At 35.7% G+C, this 16,526-nt stretch overlaps 1 protein-coding gene across 1 annotated transcript; it reads right to left on the bottom strand.

Moving 5' to 3' along the window:
• Positions 1–9,892: 9,892 nt before the first annotated feature.
• Positions 9,893–11,146, bottom strand: LOC144256687 (phosphoglycerate kinase 1-like). Its single transcript, XM_077802098.1, has one exon. The coding sequence runs from the start codon at positions 11,144–11,146 to the stop codon at positions 9,893–9,895; it is 1,254 nt and encodes a 417-aa protein (XP_077658224.1).
• Between the last annotated feature and the right edge of the window lie 5,380 nt (positions 11,147–16,526).

Raw genomic sequence — 16,526 nt, 5'->3', positions numbered from 1 at the left:
ATTTTTTAAAAAGCAACTAGGTTAATTATGTTAACATCCTAATAGAAAAAGTAGGTAAGATGCAGAAACAGATTGATAATACAATGAAAGAGATGTAAATTTAAAAATTCTAGATAGACTGTCAGAATGGAAGAATGCCTTTGATGGGCTCATAAGTAAACCAGACAAAACCGAGGAAAAACTCTGAGCCTGTGAAATTTCAGTAGAAATTTTCAAAACTGAAAAGTTAAGAGCAAAAAGATGGAGAAAATGTAACAGAATACCCAACAATTGTAGGAAAAGTATAAAAAGTTGTAACATACATGTAATATAGTCTCCACAAACACAATAAAGAGAGAAAAGTACAAGAGAAATATTTAATGGAGTAATAAGTTCAGGCAATTTTTCAGAATGTCAGACACCAAACAATAGATCCAGGAAATTCAGAGAATTATAAGAAAGAATAAAAACCATTTAGACAACATAATTTTCAAACTGAATAAAGTAAAGATAATGAAAATAAATCTAGAAAGAAGTCATAGGGGAAATCTTAAGTATACAAGAAAAAAAAAAGAATTATAATCAACTTTCCCTCAGAAACCAGAACCCTATATGTTGTCTACAAGAAACCCATTTAAAAATTGAAAACATGTACATACTAAAAGTAAAGAATTTTAGAAAGATATTATGGTACACACATCAACAGAATGCAGATGCAAAATATGGTGATGTAGCTACTCAAGAGGCTGAGGCAGGAGGATAACTGAAGTTCACATATTTGAGATTCCCAAGAATAATATAGTAAGACCCCATCTTAAAAAAAAAAGCAATAAGTAACACCTATCAAACCATTAAAATACATGAGATAAAAACTGATAGAAGTGCAAGAAATGAGTCTATTTTGTTATTGTTTTTACTTTTATTATCAGAAATTTTAACACCCATTTATCATAAATGGATCCAGCAGGAAGAAAATCAGTAAGAATATGGTAAAAAACTATATATATATATATATATATATGTATATATATATATATATATATATATATATATATATTTGAATAGAGTTAACCTCTATGAACCACTTATTCCATAAATTTTTTCTCAAGCTCACCTGGAGCATTCACTAATAAAAGGCTGGCTGGGTGTGGTGGCACATGCCTGTAAATCCAGGCTCTCCGGAAGCTGAGGTAGGAACTTCAGGATTTCAAAGCCAGCCTCAACAAATTAGGCAGTCCCAAGTCCCTGTCTCTAAATAAAATATAAAATGGGCTGGGGATGTTGCTCAGTAGTTAAGACTCCTAGGTTAAAAACAATCATATTCAGGGTCCTAAAGCACATCTTAACAAATTTAAAAGAGTAGAAATCAAGTCAAACACTGTGGCATATGCCTATAATCCCAGGGGCTCAAGAGGCCCAAGCAGGAGGATCACAAGTTCCAAATCAGTTTGGGCATCTTAGTGAGACCCTGTCTCAAAATCAAATCAAATCAAATCAATTAATCAATCAATGGGTTAAGGACTTAACTCAGTGGTAATTCCCAGAATATAACAACAGTGACAACAACAACAACAAAGAAAGAAAAATAAATAAAGAAATCATACAATGAATGCTCTCAGACATCCATAATATTAAAATAGAAAACAATAACAGAAAGATTGCTGAAAATCTCTCAAAATCCTGGACCAAGCAACATATTTCTGAGTTACACACAGGCAAGAGAAGAAATTACAAGGATATTAAACAGTGCTTTTTACTAAATAAAAATACATCTTATAAAAATTTATGATGTAATGAAAGAAGCATTTAAAAGGAAATTCATAGCTTTACATGCTTCTTTAGAACAAGGGAGATCCAATATCAGTAATCTAATCTTCTCTCCAGTATTCAGCAAATTAAATCCAAACTAAAGAGAAGAAAACCAACAATAAAAATTAGAGAAGTCAATGAAACTGAAAATAAGAAATGAATATAGAAAATTTAAAAGCACAATTCCTTGAAAAGATATGTCAGATTGATGGTCCTCCAAGGAAAAATGGGAGAAGGCAACAAATTACTAATATAATAAATAAAAGAGGAGATATAAATACAGAACTCATAGAAATGAGAAGGATAAAAAAAGGAATATTACAAATTGTGTAGTCACAAATTTAATAACCTATGTGAGATGGACAAAGTCCTTGAATGACACAATCTGCCAAAAATTACACAAAAGAAATAGACATTATGAACAGGTAAATATATTTTAAATAAATTAAATCAGTATTTAATATCCTTCCAAGACATAAAGCACCAGGTCTATATGGGTTTGGCTGGAAATTTTATATACACGTTTAAAAAAGAAATTACACCAAATTATACCAATTATCTACAATCTCTCCCAGGAGATGGTAGCAGTGGGAATATATGCTCATAAGTTTTCTATGGGGTCAATATTGCTCTACTAACAAAACAAAAGATATTACATGAGAAAAGGAACTACAGACTAGTATTTTTATACTAAGATGTAAAAATCTTCAACAACATATAAACAAAGTGAATTTAACAATGTGTAAAAATGCAGTACACATTACAACCGTACAGGATTCTTCCCAGTTATGTAAGTTGGCTCAGCATTCAAAATCAATTAGTATAATTCAAAACATCAACAGGCTAATATAGAAAAACCACATGATAATTTCAGTAGATGCAGAAAAAGCCTGTGACAAATTCAAAGTACATCAATGACAGGCCCTCAAAAGTATGAAACTGGGGTGCTTCATCAATATAATAAAGAACATCTGCAAAATACCTACTATTAACATTGTAGATAATGGCAAGAAATTTAAAGCTTTCTTTCTAAAATCAGAAAAAGGAAGGATGCCCTCTTTCACACTGCTTTTTAACATTATAATGGATGTCTTAGCAGAAACATATGGAAAGAAAAAATTAAATAGATTCTATAAGATAAAATAAAACTTTCTTTGATCACAAATGACATGATGATAGAAACTTTATATATTAAAAAATTAAGACATTTAGCAATATTGTAGTATATATGGCAAGCATATAGAAACTAATTGATTTTCTACATGTCAGCAATAGAGAAAAAATGGAATGTAAAATTTAAAACACATTATCATTATATCAGCAAATCTTGCAAAACAAGTGCAAGATCTATATGAGTAAAATCTGCTGAAAACATCTAAAAATAAATGAATAAATGTAGAGATCTTATGTTCATGAGTAGAAATATTCAATATTTTTAAAATAACAGTTTTTATCAAAATGATCTATAGATTCAATACAATGTCATAAAATATCCCAGGAAGTTATTGTCTTAAATGTTGACAAACTGATTCTATTTTGTGTGTGTGTTCGGGGGTGGGGGGCGACAGGCAAAAGACATAAAATGGTAACTATTTGAAGGTAAGGAGCAAAGTTAAAATAATGATGTTATGTAATTTTAAGATTTACTACCCTGTTATAGGAATAAAAATAGTGTGATATTAGAAAAAGAATACACTACTATACCAATGGAACAGTGAACAGAAGCCATTATAAACATAGAATATAGTCAACTGATATTTGAAAAAGGATCAAGGGTAATATAATGAAAAGAAGACACAATTTCAACAAGTGATACTGAAACAAGTGGACATCCTCATAGAGAGGGAGGGAGGGTATCTAGACACAGATCTTAGATTCTACACAAAATTAATTGAAAGAAGAGAAATTAATTAATTCAAATTAATTAAAAGTGTGAAATACAAGACTAGTAAACTCCAGTGAGATAACAGGATCATCCTAGATAACCTTGTATAGTTATCATTTTTAGATACAGTACCAAAGCACCATATCAGAAAGAAATAAATGATTAGTTGGACTCATTAAACTTATAATCTTCTGTGAAAGACAGATAAAGGAGAATGAGAGGACAAATCACAGACTGGGAGGAAATATTTGTAAAAGATGTTTAATGGCTGCTATCCAAATTATATGAATAACTTTTATTACTCAATGACTAGAAAATAAACAACTCAATAAAAAATGGACAAAAGATTTGTAAAGAAGTTATCCAGATTATAAGTCAGAAATGTCAGAATATAACAGAATATAAAGATACTCAATGCCACACTTTGTTACAGGATTACAAATTAACACAACAATGAAGTGAGACAAGATGCTTGTTAGGTTGATCACACTAAATATTGGAAAGAATGTAGAGCAACAGGAGCACTCATTCACTGCTGGTAGGATTATACAATTGGAATGCTTTTTGGGATACATTCTGGCCATTTCCTACATAATTTAGTATATTCTAACTGTATAATCCAAAAATTACAGCCCTTGGTGTGTGTGTGTGTGTGTATGTGTGTGTGTGTGTGTGTATGTGTGTGTGTGTGTGTGTGTGTGTGTTGTGTGTCCTAAACATTTTTTAAAATGTCCACAAAAAAACCTATGAATGGGCTGGGGTTGTGGCTTAGTGGTAGAGTGCTTGCCTAGCATGTATGAGGCACAGGGTTTGATTCTCAGCACCGCATATAAATAACTAAAATAAAGGTCCATTGGCAACTAAAAAAGTATTTAAAAAAAAACACATGAGTGGTCATTTATAATAAGTTTGTACTTAATTGTTAATACTTGGAAATGACATGTAGGACCTTTTAGGGTGAATGGTTTAATAAACTGTGGTATACACAATTATTTGGCACTGAATAGAATTGAGCTAACAAGGTGTGAAAAGATGTTGAAGAATGTTAAACGGATATTAGTAAGTGAAAGAAGCCAATTTGAAAAATTAGCATACTATATGATTCTAACTGAATGACCTTCTGGAAAAGGCAAAACTTTGGAGACCACAGACTTTCTAGTAGTTGCAGACTTTGCTTGATGAAGTATGAAGGTAGGTTCATGATTGTAACAAATCAAATAAAGCACTATGGAGCAGCACACTGATAGTGGAGAGGTAGAGTGTGTGGTGTGACAGGGGCATATATACTTTCTACACAATTTGTTCATGTACACAAAACTGATCTAAAAGATAAAGAATGTTAAACAAATAATCCATTTTTAGTTAAGGGACTCTGGTGCATTGAAAAATATTTTGTGTTAATATTTAAAACCAGTATAAATAAAAAACTAGTACATCCAGATCCGCTGGTTCTTAAAAATAATGTTATTGTAAAAAAAAATCAAAAGAAATAATTCTGAGTCTAAATTCATGACTAAGGAGTAAAAGCCAGGCCTAGATCAACACTGTCATATGAAACAAGTAAAATGATGGGCAAAACAAAGCAATGGCTGAGGAAGAGGGAACAAAGATGAGCCCACAATTGCCCTGATACTGCCTGGGGAAAGTTCTCAGGCCATGGAAAAGGGAGGGAACCCCAAATGAACCTGTTGGACTCTGAGGTAAGTAGAGGCCAACTAAAGCATTATCTTGTATATCAGTTTACAGACCCTCCAATTTGTCACTTTCCAAATATTTTCCTACCCGTTTTTATGTGATCTTCCAAGTTTTAAGATAAATAAATTTTGTTTTAGGAATCTCATGAATTTAAACTCAGGAGACTTCTACTTACTTTGTAAGATTGGAAATTACTTACAAGTAACATTAATGGAAGAATAAAAGCATGAAGAACAGCACCTAATTTTATTTTTTCATTGACTTCATGACAGTTTTATTAGCTAATGTTGTTTGAAATAAAAATAACAATAGAGATAATTTTGTTTAAAATGCACAGAAAATAAATCAATAGCCATATATAAGCAAGTGAATTAAATAATGCAAAAATGCCGGGGCTTGGAGTAAAACAAACCGCATAATGTAAACATGAATAAAAAAATCCAAACTGATACTGCATTCTGATGGTAACACCTTAATTTTAAGTTTTCAGAAATTTTCATTTAGCAAATAAACAGCTCAATATTTTAATGCATATGGAATTTTAATTTGTGATGTAAAACTGCACAAAATATTATATAAAATGAATTTGTCATACAGGTATGTATATGAGAGACATGTATATTAGTCAGTTTTTCATCTCTGTGAACAAAAGAACTTGCAAGAACAACTTAGAGGAGGAAAATTTTTTTGGCTTATGGTTTCAGAGGTTCAGTCCTTGGCTGGCAAACTCTACAGCACTGGGTCGGAGGAGAGGCAGCACATCATGGTGAAAGGGCATGGTGGAGGAAAACAGCCAGTTATTATGGCAGCCACTTAGCAGAGAGTGAGCTCCACTCACCAGGGGCAATATATACTGCAAAGTCTTGCCAATAGTAACCTACTTCCTCCAGTCACACCCTACCTGCCTGCAGTTATCCCAAGTTAACCTATTTAAAATGATTAATCCACTGATGAGGTTACATCTCTGATAATCTAATCATCACACCTCTGAACATTATTGCATTGTCTCACTCATGAGCTTTTAAGGGACACATCTTATCCAAACCATACCAACATATGAGTATCGGTATGCATATGTATATGCATATATGTTTCTAATTCATTTCTGGTTTTCTCCAATATTCTAATCCAAGTCTCTGATTCTTATCTCATAGCTTTTTCTTATTCCTTTTAATGCCATTTTCTATTTTGTACTACCAACACCTGAATTAATGTTTTTTAAATACTTTTCTCTAGTTTATTTGCCATCTCATGTTATTTTCTTCTTAATTCATTTTCTTTCAAAAAATACTTTTGCCTAAGTGTTCTTCTTTCTTTTAGTGTAAAAATATCTACAAGTGCATGTTTCCCATGGATCTTCCAGGGTATGGCAAAATGTACATAGGTTCTTCTTTTGGATGTTATTTTGAATTCATTCATCTTTATTCTCCTTTCTTTTAGTAGTAGCTTTAAAGTGGCCTATGAGCACCCAGCTGTGGCGAGGGGGCCGCTATGCCCATGAGCAAAGCACCCCACCCCCAGCCTTGAGTAAAGGGGGTATTGGACTGGCATTGCATACCACATGCTGTGCAAAGCAAGTGACCTTTCCAAGGAAATGCTGCAGCTCTGAACTTGAGCATTACCCAATGCGATAGGGCAACCCCCCTTTTGAAACATTATCCCCTGCCTTATTTGGGTAGAATATTCTATCGAATGTCTTTTTCTTAATACACAGAGGGGTTCCCAGTGCGCTTGCTTTCTGGCCTTCCAGAATGGAAGAGGACCCTTGAGGTCACAGAGCAGTCCCACTCTTGACATAAAAACTACTTCTGTGTTGTGTGATTTCTTCTTATCTTAACTTTGCAACCAGCTCTTTTGAAGCCAGCTCATCTGTCAGCAGGAGCCCCTGGTGAGACCCAGCCACAAACTACCTTGCCCAGGTTCCTTATCAGCCAAATGATCTGAGTGAGTTCACATGCTCTTACCTAAAGATAAACTGTCTGCTCTGGGTTCATCACAGGCTCTCCTGCCTGCTTATTAGTTGGCCACAGCTTCTCATACTTAAAGAAGTGCAAGGTAGTCCTAGCAAAGAGGCCTATTTAGTAAAAGCAAGAGTCAGACGTACCTACAGAAGTATAACTAAAAAAGATTTTTGAGTTAGGTTCTTTTGCAGTGGATTAAAGAAACCAGAAACATGGATTATTTTTTTCTAATTTTTTTGTTTAAATATTTTTAGTTATATTTGGACACAATATCTTTATTTATTTATTTACTTAATGTGGTGCTGAGAATCAAACCCAGTGCCTCACACATGCTAGACAAGTGCTCTACCACTAAGCCACAACCCCAGCATGAAATCTGGATTTTTGAGAAAGTTAAGAAACCTCTATTCTGCCCTTCAAAGGCTTTTAATTTGGTGATACATGAAGACATCCTTGGTTTCCAGAAACTGTCCCAGCACAGGGAAGAAAGGAAACCTGTGAAGTGGCTTGATGTGACCCAGCTCTTCAAAATCTGCTTCAGAAGCTGTCTGGAAGTTAAAAATACAATGAAAATTTCTTAATTGTTCTTCCAGAATAAAGAAATCAGTCTAGCCACAGAAATTCTCCCATTGGTAGATAAGATTGTTTTTGAAATTCTGGCCCACCATGACTTACTTCAAAATTGTAAGAAACTAATAATTTTTATCAGTTTTGAATTTTTACTATAGTTTTCTCCTTTTTTCCACTATTGTATAATGGTTATATATGCAATGGGGAAAGTGAAAGACATGAGAAAAATGGTGTGATTTTTAGCTTGCCTGACTCTCCAGTCATGTCTGGCTCCCACTGAAAGAGTGGTGTAGCACCCAGAGATATCCAAATTTGAATAGGGTGTAGTGACTAGGCAAGAAACTTATTGTCCTTCGTGGACAAGTTTTGTTTTCTATATGTAGAAAATATCATGAATACTTGGATGGTTAGAGTCACACACAGTCTGTCAGAAACTGCTAATTTCCCCTCATCCTATTCCAGTTAGTAGTAGATTCAATGGTTTATTCATTGGGTCCTGGATATCAGATGGAGAGATTATATCTCATGCATTCCTTGACAAATAGGCTTTATCTCACAACTAATTGTGGACATATTAAGTCAAAATTATTCTTGAACTTTTTGGGTCATGTATTTAAAATAAGACTCATTACCTCTCACTAGCTTTACCTTTCAGGCTATCAACCATACAGCAATATCTCAGACTAACATTTTAGACAGATGGAATCCACTTATTAATTGCATGGAGAAAAGCCTACATTTTACCCATCAACTTTTATGTGAGAAAGCAGTGTACTTTTTTACTTATTTAAAATATGGAAACTTGGGGTTGGGGTTGTGGCTCAGTGGTAGAGCACTTGCCTAGTACGTGTGAAGCCCTAGGTTTGATCCTCAGCACCACATATAAATAAAAGTATGTCAGCTACATCTAAAAAATATATTAATAAAAAAAATACTCAAACTTTTGTCTTCTTTTGTTTTTAAGGTTATACCTTAACTCCTACCTTTTTCTTGGGGTGACCATCACATTGCTAATATTCTCTTAAATTCCAGTATGGTAACTCATGTGTATTAAGATTAAGTTATATAAAAGTTATTCAGGATAATGAATAGATAAAATTGATTTCAGGTTATGAACACAGGAAATTAAAACTGAAAAATGTGATTGCATTTTTTTAATCTTTCTTGCTAACAGTGCACTCTAGAAACATTTTCTTTTTCTTTTTTTTTTACATAATTGGGGAAATATTCTTTATTAAATATTTTTGTTTCTTCCATATTTGTTATTTTTTATTTTCTAGTATGAGTTGTTTTATTTTTCATATAAGAAGAATTATACATATTTTTATTAATCTAAAAAAATCCAGGTTAAGATTAATTAGTTGATTATTATTAAATTACATGTATGTGCTATAAAGGAAAAAAATGCATTTCCAATTTGAGTTTAATTTGTTGCTCCATCTTTAATATATGTTTGTATGTGATTACAGACTAATTTCTTCTTAATATCGAATACATTTTTTATTATTCAAATTCTTGCTTTTTAAAAATTCTTTGCTTTTTCATATTTAGGGGAAAAATCTAGCAGCAGAGCCCTAATGATACTTATTAGCTTTTAAATATAAATATTTTTGTATATTTGGCTACATTCATTGTTTAATAGTTTGTCAACTTAAGCACCATCATACCCCAATATTAAAAAATAAAAAAAAAATGAGAGATTCAGCTTTATTGACTCACTTTAATGGGCACCTTAAGAATACATCTTCCCTATGAGGCACAGCAGTGAAGTTCAAAGGTCCAAAGGAGATCTTGAAGAGGGTAGGCAAAGGCATGACAGAGCTAAAGTGAACAAGTGCTTTCACTGATATAAGGAGAAGTGGATGACACACTGCCTGCCCATTTCCTGGGTCTTGATATCTGGTAGTTTTTAACCAAAGTCAAGCTGAGATGTTAGAGCACTGAGTTAACCTAAAGGCTGAGGACAGAAAACAGGAGGAGGGGACTCTGTCAGTTACACATTGCTGAGGGCCTCTACTCCTGGGAGGCTTTTACCTTCCAGGAGCTCCAGACTGGCACCCCCTCCAGTGCTCACATGGCTGACTTTGTCTTCAGTGTTCCATTTGGCACAGCAAGTAGCAGTGTCCCCGCCCCCTATAATGGTGACACTACCCTGGGAGGTGGCTTTCACGATTTCATCCATGAGGGCCTTGGTTCCCTTGGCAAAGGCTTCCCATTCAAAGACTCCCAAAGGACCATTCCAAACGATGAGCTTGGCTTCAGACACAACTTGAGCATTCTTTTTAATGCTCTCAGGGCCACAGTCCAAACCCAGCCAGCCCTCGGGGATGCCAGATTCTATGGTGGCATTTCCAGTGTTGGCATGCTCATCGAACTTGTCAGCCGTGATAAAGTCCACGGGAAAGGTAATCTTCACACCATTCTTTTCTGCTTTGGCCATGATCTCCTTGACAATCTTGGCTCCCTCTTCGTCGAAGAGGGAGGCACCAATCTCCATGTTGTGGAGTACCTTCAGGAAGGTAAAGGCCATCCCGCCCCCGATGATCATCTGGTTGACCTTGTCCAGCATATTTTTGATGAGCTGGATCTTGTCTGCCACTTTGGCTCCACCCAGGATAGCCAGAAAGGGTCTCTCTGGGTTTTCCAAGGCTTTGGCAAAGTATTCCAGCTCCTTCTTCATGAGGAACCCGGCTGCCTTCTGGGGCAGATTCACTCCCACCATGGAGCTGTGAGCCCTGTGTGCAGTGCCAAAAGCATCATTGACATACACGTCCCCTAGCTTGGACAGTGACTGGCGAAAGGCTTCCACCTTCTCGGGCTCCGCCTTCACCTTGTTCCCAGAGGCATCCTGGCCCTTGCCTTCCTCCTCCAGGTGAAAGCGCAGGTTCTCCAGCAGGATCACTGAGCCGGCCTCGGGGCTGGCGCAGGCCTTCTCCACTTCTGGGCCCACACAGTCCTTGAGGAATGTCACGTCCCTGCCCAGCAAGGATTTCAGCTCGCCAGCGACAGGCTCCAGGGAGTACTTCTCGGGCATGGGGACGCCATCGGGCCTGCCCAGGTGGCTCATCAGCACCACCGACTGGGCTCCATTGTCCAGGCAGAACGTGATGCTGGGCATGGCGGCCTTGATTCTCTGGTTGTTGGTAATCTGGTTCTTCTTCATGGGAACATTGAAGTCCACTCTCATGATGACGCGCTTGCCTTTGACATCCAGTTTGTCCAAAGTCAGCTTCTTAGAAAGGGACATCTTGGCAGTAGGAAGGGCTAGTGGACACCTGGATGTGGTTGCTGAAGGATGGTCTTAGGTGGGCCGCTTGAGGCTTGTTGGTGGGGCTGCCTAACGCCTCCTTTGGCCCGCCCCTTCCTGGGTCCTGAGTCTCCCACGTGGCAGCTGTGGGCCAGGGGAAGGCAATTCGGCCTTCCCATTGGTCCAGAGTCCTGCCAATCTGCGTTTGGAATGTGTTGCCAGGTGTTCCTTCAAACTGTCAGGCAGAAGGCGCAAAGTAGTGGTGGTGCCTGATTTGGGGCAAGTTGAGAAATAAGGAAGCATCAAAGTAAGAATGGTGTGATAAATCTGAAAAGTACATACTGCGATGTCCAATTAGTGTTCATAATTCATTGAATAGCTCTCTAAAATGGTGATAAATTAAGTTAATGCCATAACAAGTTTCCAAAGTGAGGATAATTTACTCATATTTGATGTACAAAAATTAAAACTGCTATAATTTTAAGTTCTGTAGCTGATGTGAAGCTATTATATAATGTGTGCATTTTTGTTTGAAGTGAAAAATAATGAAATAAGTGGAAATTATTTTTTGGTATAACATAAATTTGAATATTTACATATACCCAAGTCTAAAAATAATTTTCCTAGGAATTTGTTTAATATATATTTTCACATTAAGATAATTTGTAGAAGTCATATTCAATACTCTAAAATGAAAAACAAAACAAGAGGAAAAAAAAAGTAAAAAACAACCTAAATGCCAAGAGTGGGTGAATATAAAAAACACAACAATCTGTTCTTCTTTTCTTTTACCTGGATCATTTCCAGGTATCTCTCTTGGTTAATTCCTCACTCCTTTTTTATGTCTTTTTGTTCTCACTTCTTTATAGAACTTACACAACCCCAACATTCTAATAATTGGCTTCTCATAATTTGCTTCTCATTTTTATTAATTTTCTTCATAAGAACTACCTTGTCTGGACTTTTGTTTTTATTTGTCATATAGCTGAGGGGGGGTGTTTGTTTGTTTCTGTGAGTGTGTGTGTGTGTGTGTTGTCCATTGTTATATATAGTACCAAATGTATGAGGAATTTAACATATTTTTATTGAGTGAAGGAAATGATAAACAAATAAATAAATTAAGTTTATTAGTGATTTTGAAAGTTTTTTTTTCCTGTTAAGTAGATTCAGGAAAACACAAAGACAAAATAAATGTGATGAGTATTAATTAACATAATGTGCAAGGGATCCACAAGAAACTATAAATTACTTCAAGGAAAATAAAAATACAAGAGAAGGATTAAAATTCATTTCATTGTTAAGGCAAATTAGAAGATAGCAGAGAGGCAGAAATAGATTAAGGAGGGATAATAACTGCTATAAAAATTGATTTGAAAAGTGTATTCAAGATAATTGACCTCTACAAAGGGAACTTGAAAAACATTAATAATTCACAAAAATAAAAGAAAAAAGTGGCATTTTAAAATTATTTTTCTTTAATGTATTTATGGAACACAATGTGATATTTTGACACCTCTGTACATTGTAGAATGATCAAATCAAGCTATTAACAAAGTCACGACTTTTTACCTCAAGGTAATAATGTTTGGACAATCATTACAAAATTTAAGTGTAATGAAAAATCGTTCAATATTTTTACATATAATGAAAGATTTGATTTTTGTAAGTGTAAGAGGAGAAAAATGAGCTGAAAATAGATATGGTTTACTTGAAGATGTAAATATCTATTACAAATGAAAATGAGTGCATTTTAAAAATTCAGATATTTATACCTGATTGGTTTTGTAATGAAAATTGGTTTTGAAATTTTTTCATTCAACTTTTTGATACATAGCATGAGGTTTATGACAGAAATATATTTGAGGCACCATCAACAGGATGGATGGCTGTAATTTAAAAAAAGAAAGAAATGTTGACAGCTGTGTAGAAAATTTGGAATCCTTACATATTAAAAGTAAGAATGTGAACTAATGCAACCACATTAGGAAACAGTTTGGCATTTCTTTAAATTATTAAACACCATGTTACCTTTTGACCCAGCAATTCCATTCCTAGGTATTTAGTATAATGATATCATTATGATCTTATTATAAAATGTATAAGTAAAACATCCAACAATAAAATTACTATTGAATACATTCACATAACAATAAAAACTATTAGTTACTGCTATGGGGGATGAAATATGCTACATTCACTATGGGAAACTTCTTGGTAGTTTCTTATAAATAAGAACATACGTCTACCACCTGAGTTATCAGTACTATTCCTAGATGTTTATCCAAGTATATAAAAAACACATTTTCTTTCAAAATTATTATATATAAATGTTTATGGGAGCTTTGTTAATAATTATGAAATGACGTTTTTCAACTGGTATGTGGATAAACTATTATATATCCATACAGATAAAGATTTATAATCAAATCGAAAAGGCTATTTATATATAAAAATCCTGTATGAAATTTAAATGAACTTTGGAAACCAAAGATAACAGACACAAAAGTACAGACATTTCATGTGATTTAATTCACAAAATATTTGAAAACAAACATAGAAAAGTGGAAAAGATATCAGTAATTCCTATTGTGAGATGTAGTTATCAAGTATGATGGAGACACACCACTGAATTTTTAGTGTGATATAAGTATTCTATATGATAGTGGAATGGTGTATACAAGATTGTAAATACTTGTGAAAAGTCCATAGAATTGTACATTTAAAAAAAAGTGATCTTAGTGAATGCAAATTTTGAAAAGTGAACAAAGAAGTTTGGGAATCTCAGTATTGAATGGGACTCAGACTGTTCAAATTGAGTGTAGTTATATAATGACATGCAACACATGTCACTGGAGGCAATATGGAGACAATAAGATGACTTTAGTAAAAAAAAATCCAGTTTCTAAGGATAAAGACAATAGAACTGTACAAAATTAAAAATTTCATATAAAGACCTTGTTTATCATAGGAATATAGATTAACAGTTCTGAAATTATGTTCATACTGAAGATAAATAAAATAAGTAATGATAGACAATGGAAGTTAAGTTCATCACTGTCAGAAGAAAAAATTATAAATAAGCAAGGGGAAAACAAGCTACAACTCTGGGATACAAGCATTAGAGATGGGGATATCAGTATTCCTCATGTTGAGCTTGATATACATATACACATTGTTGAGAGCCACAGCCAAAGGGGCCCCAGAAAACTTCCAGCTGCCAGCAAACTCCCAGCTGCCGGCTGATGATTGGCTCACAGTGGCCCCAGCAACATCTAGCTGATTGGCTCCTCTGTGGTGATGTTCATTGGGCTGTTTCCCTGCCCTTCAGACTGCCAGCTGATGATTGGCTCACAGCGGCCCCAGCAACATCTAGCTGATTGGCTCCTCTGCGGTCATGTTCATTGGGCTGTTTCCCTGCCCTTCAGACTACGGAACTGCTCATTGGGGGACTTCTTTGGCTCCGCCCACGCGACCTAGCCAATCGGCCTCAAGAGCAGGAGGATTGTGGGAGGTGGTTGTTGGTGTGTGGGAGAGGCTTGTGGAAGCCGGTGGTGGCAGTTGGGCTCTGAGGGTTTTTCCTGAGGAGCTGTTTTGTTTGGCGTTTGTAGTTTTAAAAATAAAGTTTGTTTCTTTTGACAAGTGGCTCCTGAATTGTGCCCAGCCAGACTGCGGCATTTGGTGGCCCGTACGGGGAGCGACTGAGGGTAAGTAAACTGCTCGCCCCTGAGGGCAGGGCGAGAGGATGGGTAGCCATTCTAAGTTTACTCTTTTGTTTTGCTTCATTTTTGTTTTAAGTTGCCTATCCCTGGAGATGAGTGAGACGGAAGAAAAACCGCTCACATTTGAGGAAAAACTATTTGCGTTTGAGGAACAGATAGGGAGAAAGGTCGGATGGACATTTCAGTCCCTGGAGATGAGTGAGACGGAAGAAAAACCGCTCACAACTGAGGAAAAACTATTTGCGTCTGAGGAACAGATAGGGAGAAAGGACGGATGCACATGTCAGGAGGATAGAAAGGCTATAATGAAATTTTGTTGTTCCATTTTTATTGGATTCTGTCTCGGTTTGGTTTGGTGTTATCTTGCTGGGTTGTATTATAGTAGAAATACGGGATCAGCAATTAGTAAAAAACAAACCGAAAGAGTGTTAAGTAAATTGTTAGACGAAGGAGGCATCTCAGTAAAATCAAGAATACTCAGGGCATACGTTGATACAATACAAAAATATAGCCCATGGCTTTTTAAGGAGGAGTTGTTAGATATATCACAATGGAACCATCATGGTGAAGATTTAAAAAGAATAGAAAAGTACAACCCAGGGACTCTGCCAGTTGGCACATTGACATTGTGGGCAAACGTATCTGGTTTGCTTAGTCCAAAGCCTTCAGATCAGACAAAGGTAGAGGAAGGAGAAGACATATTGATTCAAGTAAAAGAGGTCTCTCAAGTTAGTCAGAATGAGGAAAAGATTCAAGTACAAGAGAAGGTCTTTCAAGCTAGTGAGACAGAGGAAGGAAGTTTAGAGCAGAAAAAGCCATCAGGGGAAAAGTTACAACAGGAGACTGCTAATAACACCTTTCTATCAGAGAGCGAAAGTCTCCAACCAACAGCACCACCTCTACAGGAGACTGCTACTAACAGCATTCTATCACCAGAGGGCATAAGGGTCCAATCAACAGCACCACCTCCATATGCTAAGAGACTCCCAACCCCCGCAGTTGATAGTTGGGATCCTGAGACAGGATCTCAAGTATGCCCTGTATTTGAGGTAGGAGGGCAGCGAATTCACCAGGGTTTATTTTACAAAACAGTGAAGGAGCTAAAAGAGGCTGTAACAACCTATGGTCCTCAAGCACCCTTCACTGTAAGCTTGATCGAATCCATTACCAACTTAAACATGACGCCAGCAGATTGGGCTAATATGTGTAAAGCTGTGCTAACTGGAGGACAATACCTGTTATGGAAGGTTGCTAATGAGGAATTTTGCAAGGAGACAGCTATGGGAAATGCAGCAGCTGGTTATCCTCAGAGAAATCTAGATATGTTGTTAGGAAAGGGACCTTATGAGGATCGGCAGCAACAACTTGCATATGATCCTGGTGTATACGCACAAATTGCTATAGATGCACTTAAGGCATGGAAGACTTTACAAGGACATGGAGGTTTACAAGGTCAATTATCTAAGATAATACAAGGAGCTAATGAACCTTATGCTGAATTTGTAGATAGGCTTATTCAAACAGCTACCAGAGTTTTTGGGAATACAGAACAAGCAATGCCATTAATAAAACAACTGGCTTATGACCAAGCGAATTGTTGGTGCAGAGATATCATTAGACCATGGAAACAGGAAGATTTAAACAAATATATTAAATTGTGT

The sequence above is a fragment of the Urocitellus parryii genome, chromosome 8, assembly GCF_045843805.1.
Source record: "Urocitellus parryii isolate mUroPar1 chromosome 8, mUroPar1.hap1, whole genome shotgun sequence".
Classification (NCBI taxonomy): Eukaryota; Metazoa; Chordata; class Mammalia; order Rodentia; family Sciuridae; genus Urocitellus; species Urocitellus parryii.
The sequence above is the reverse complement of the archived record's forward strand: the minus strand, read 5'-3'. Positions and strand labels throughout refer to the sequence as shown.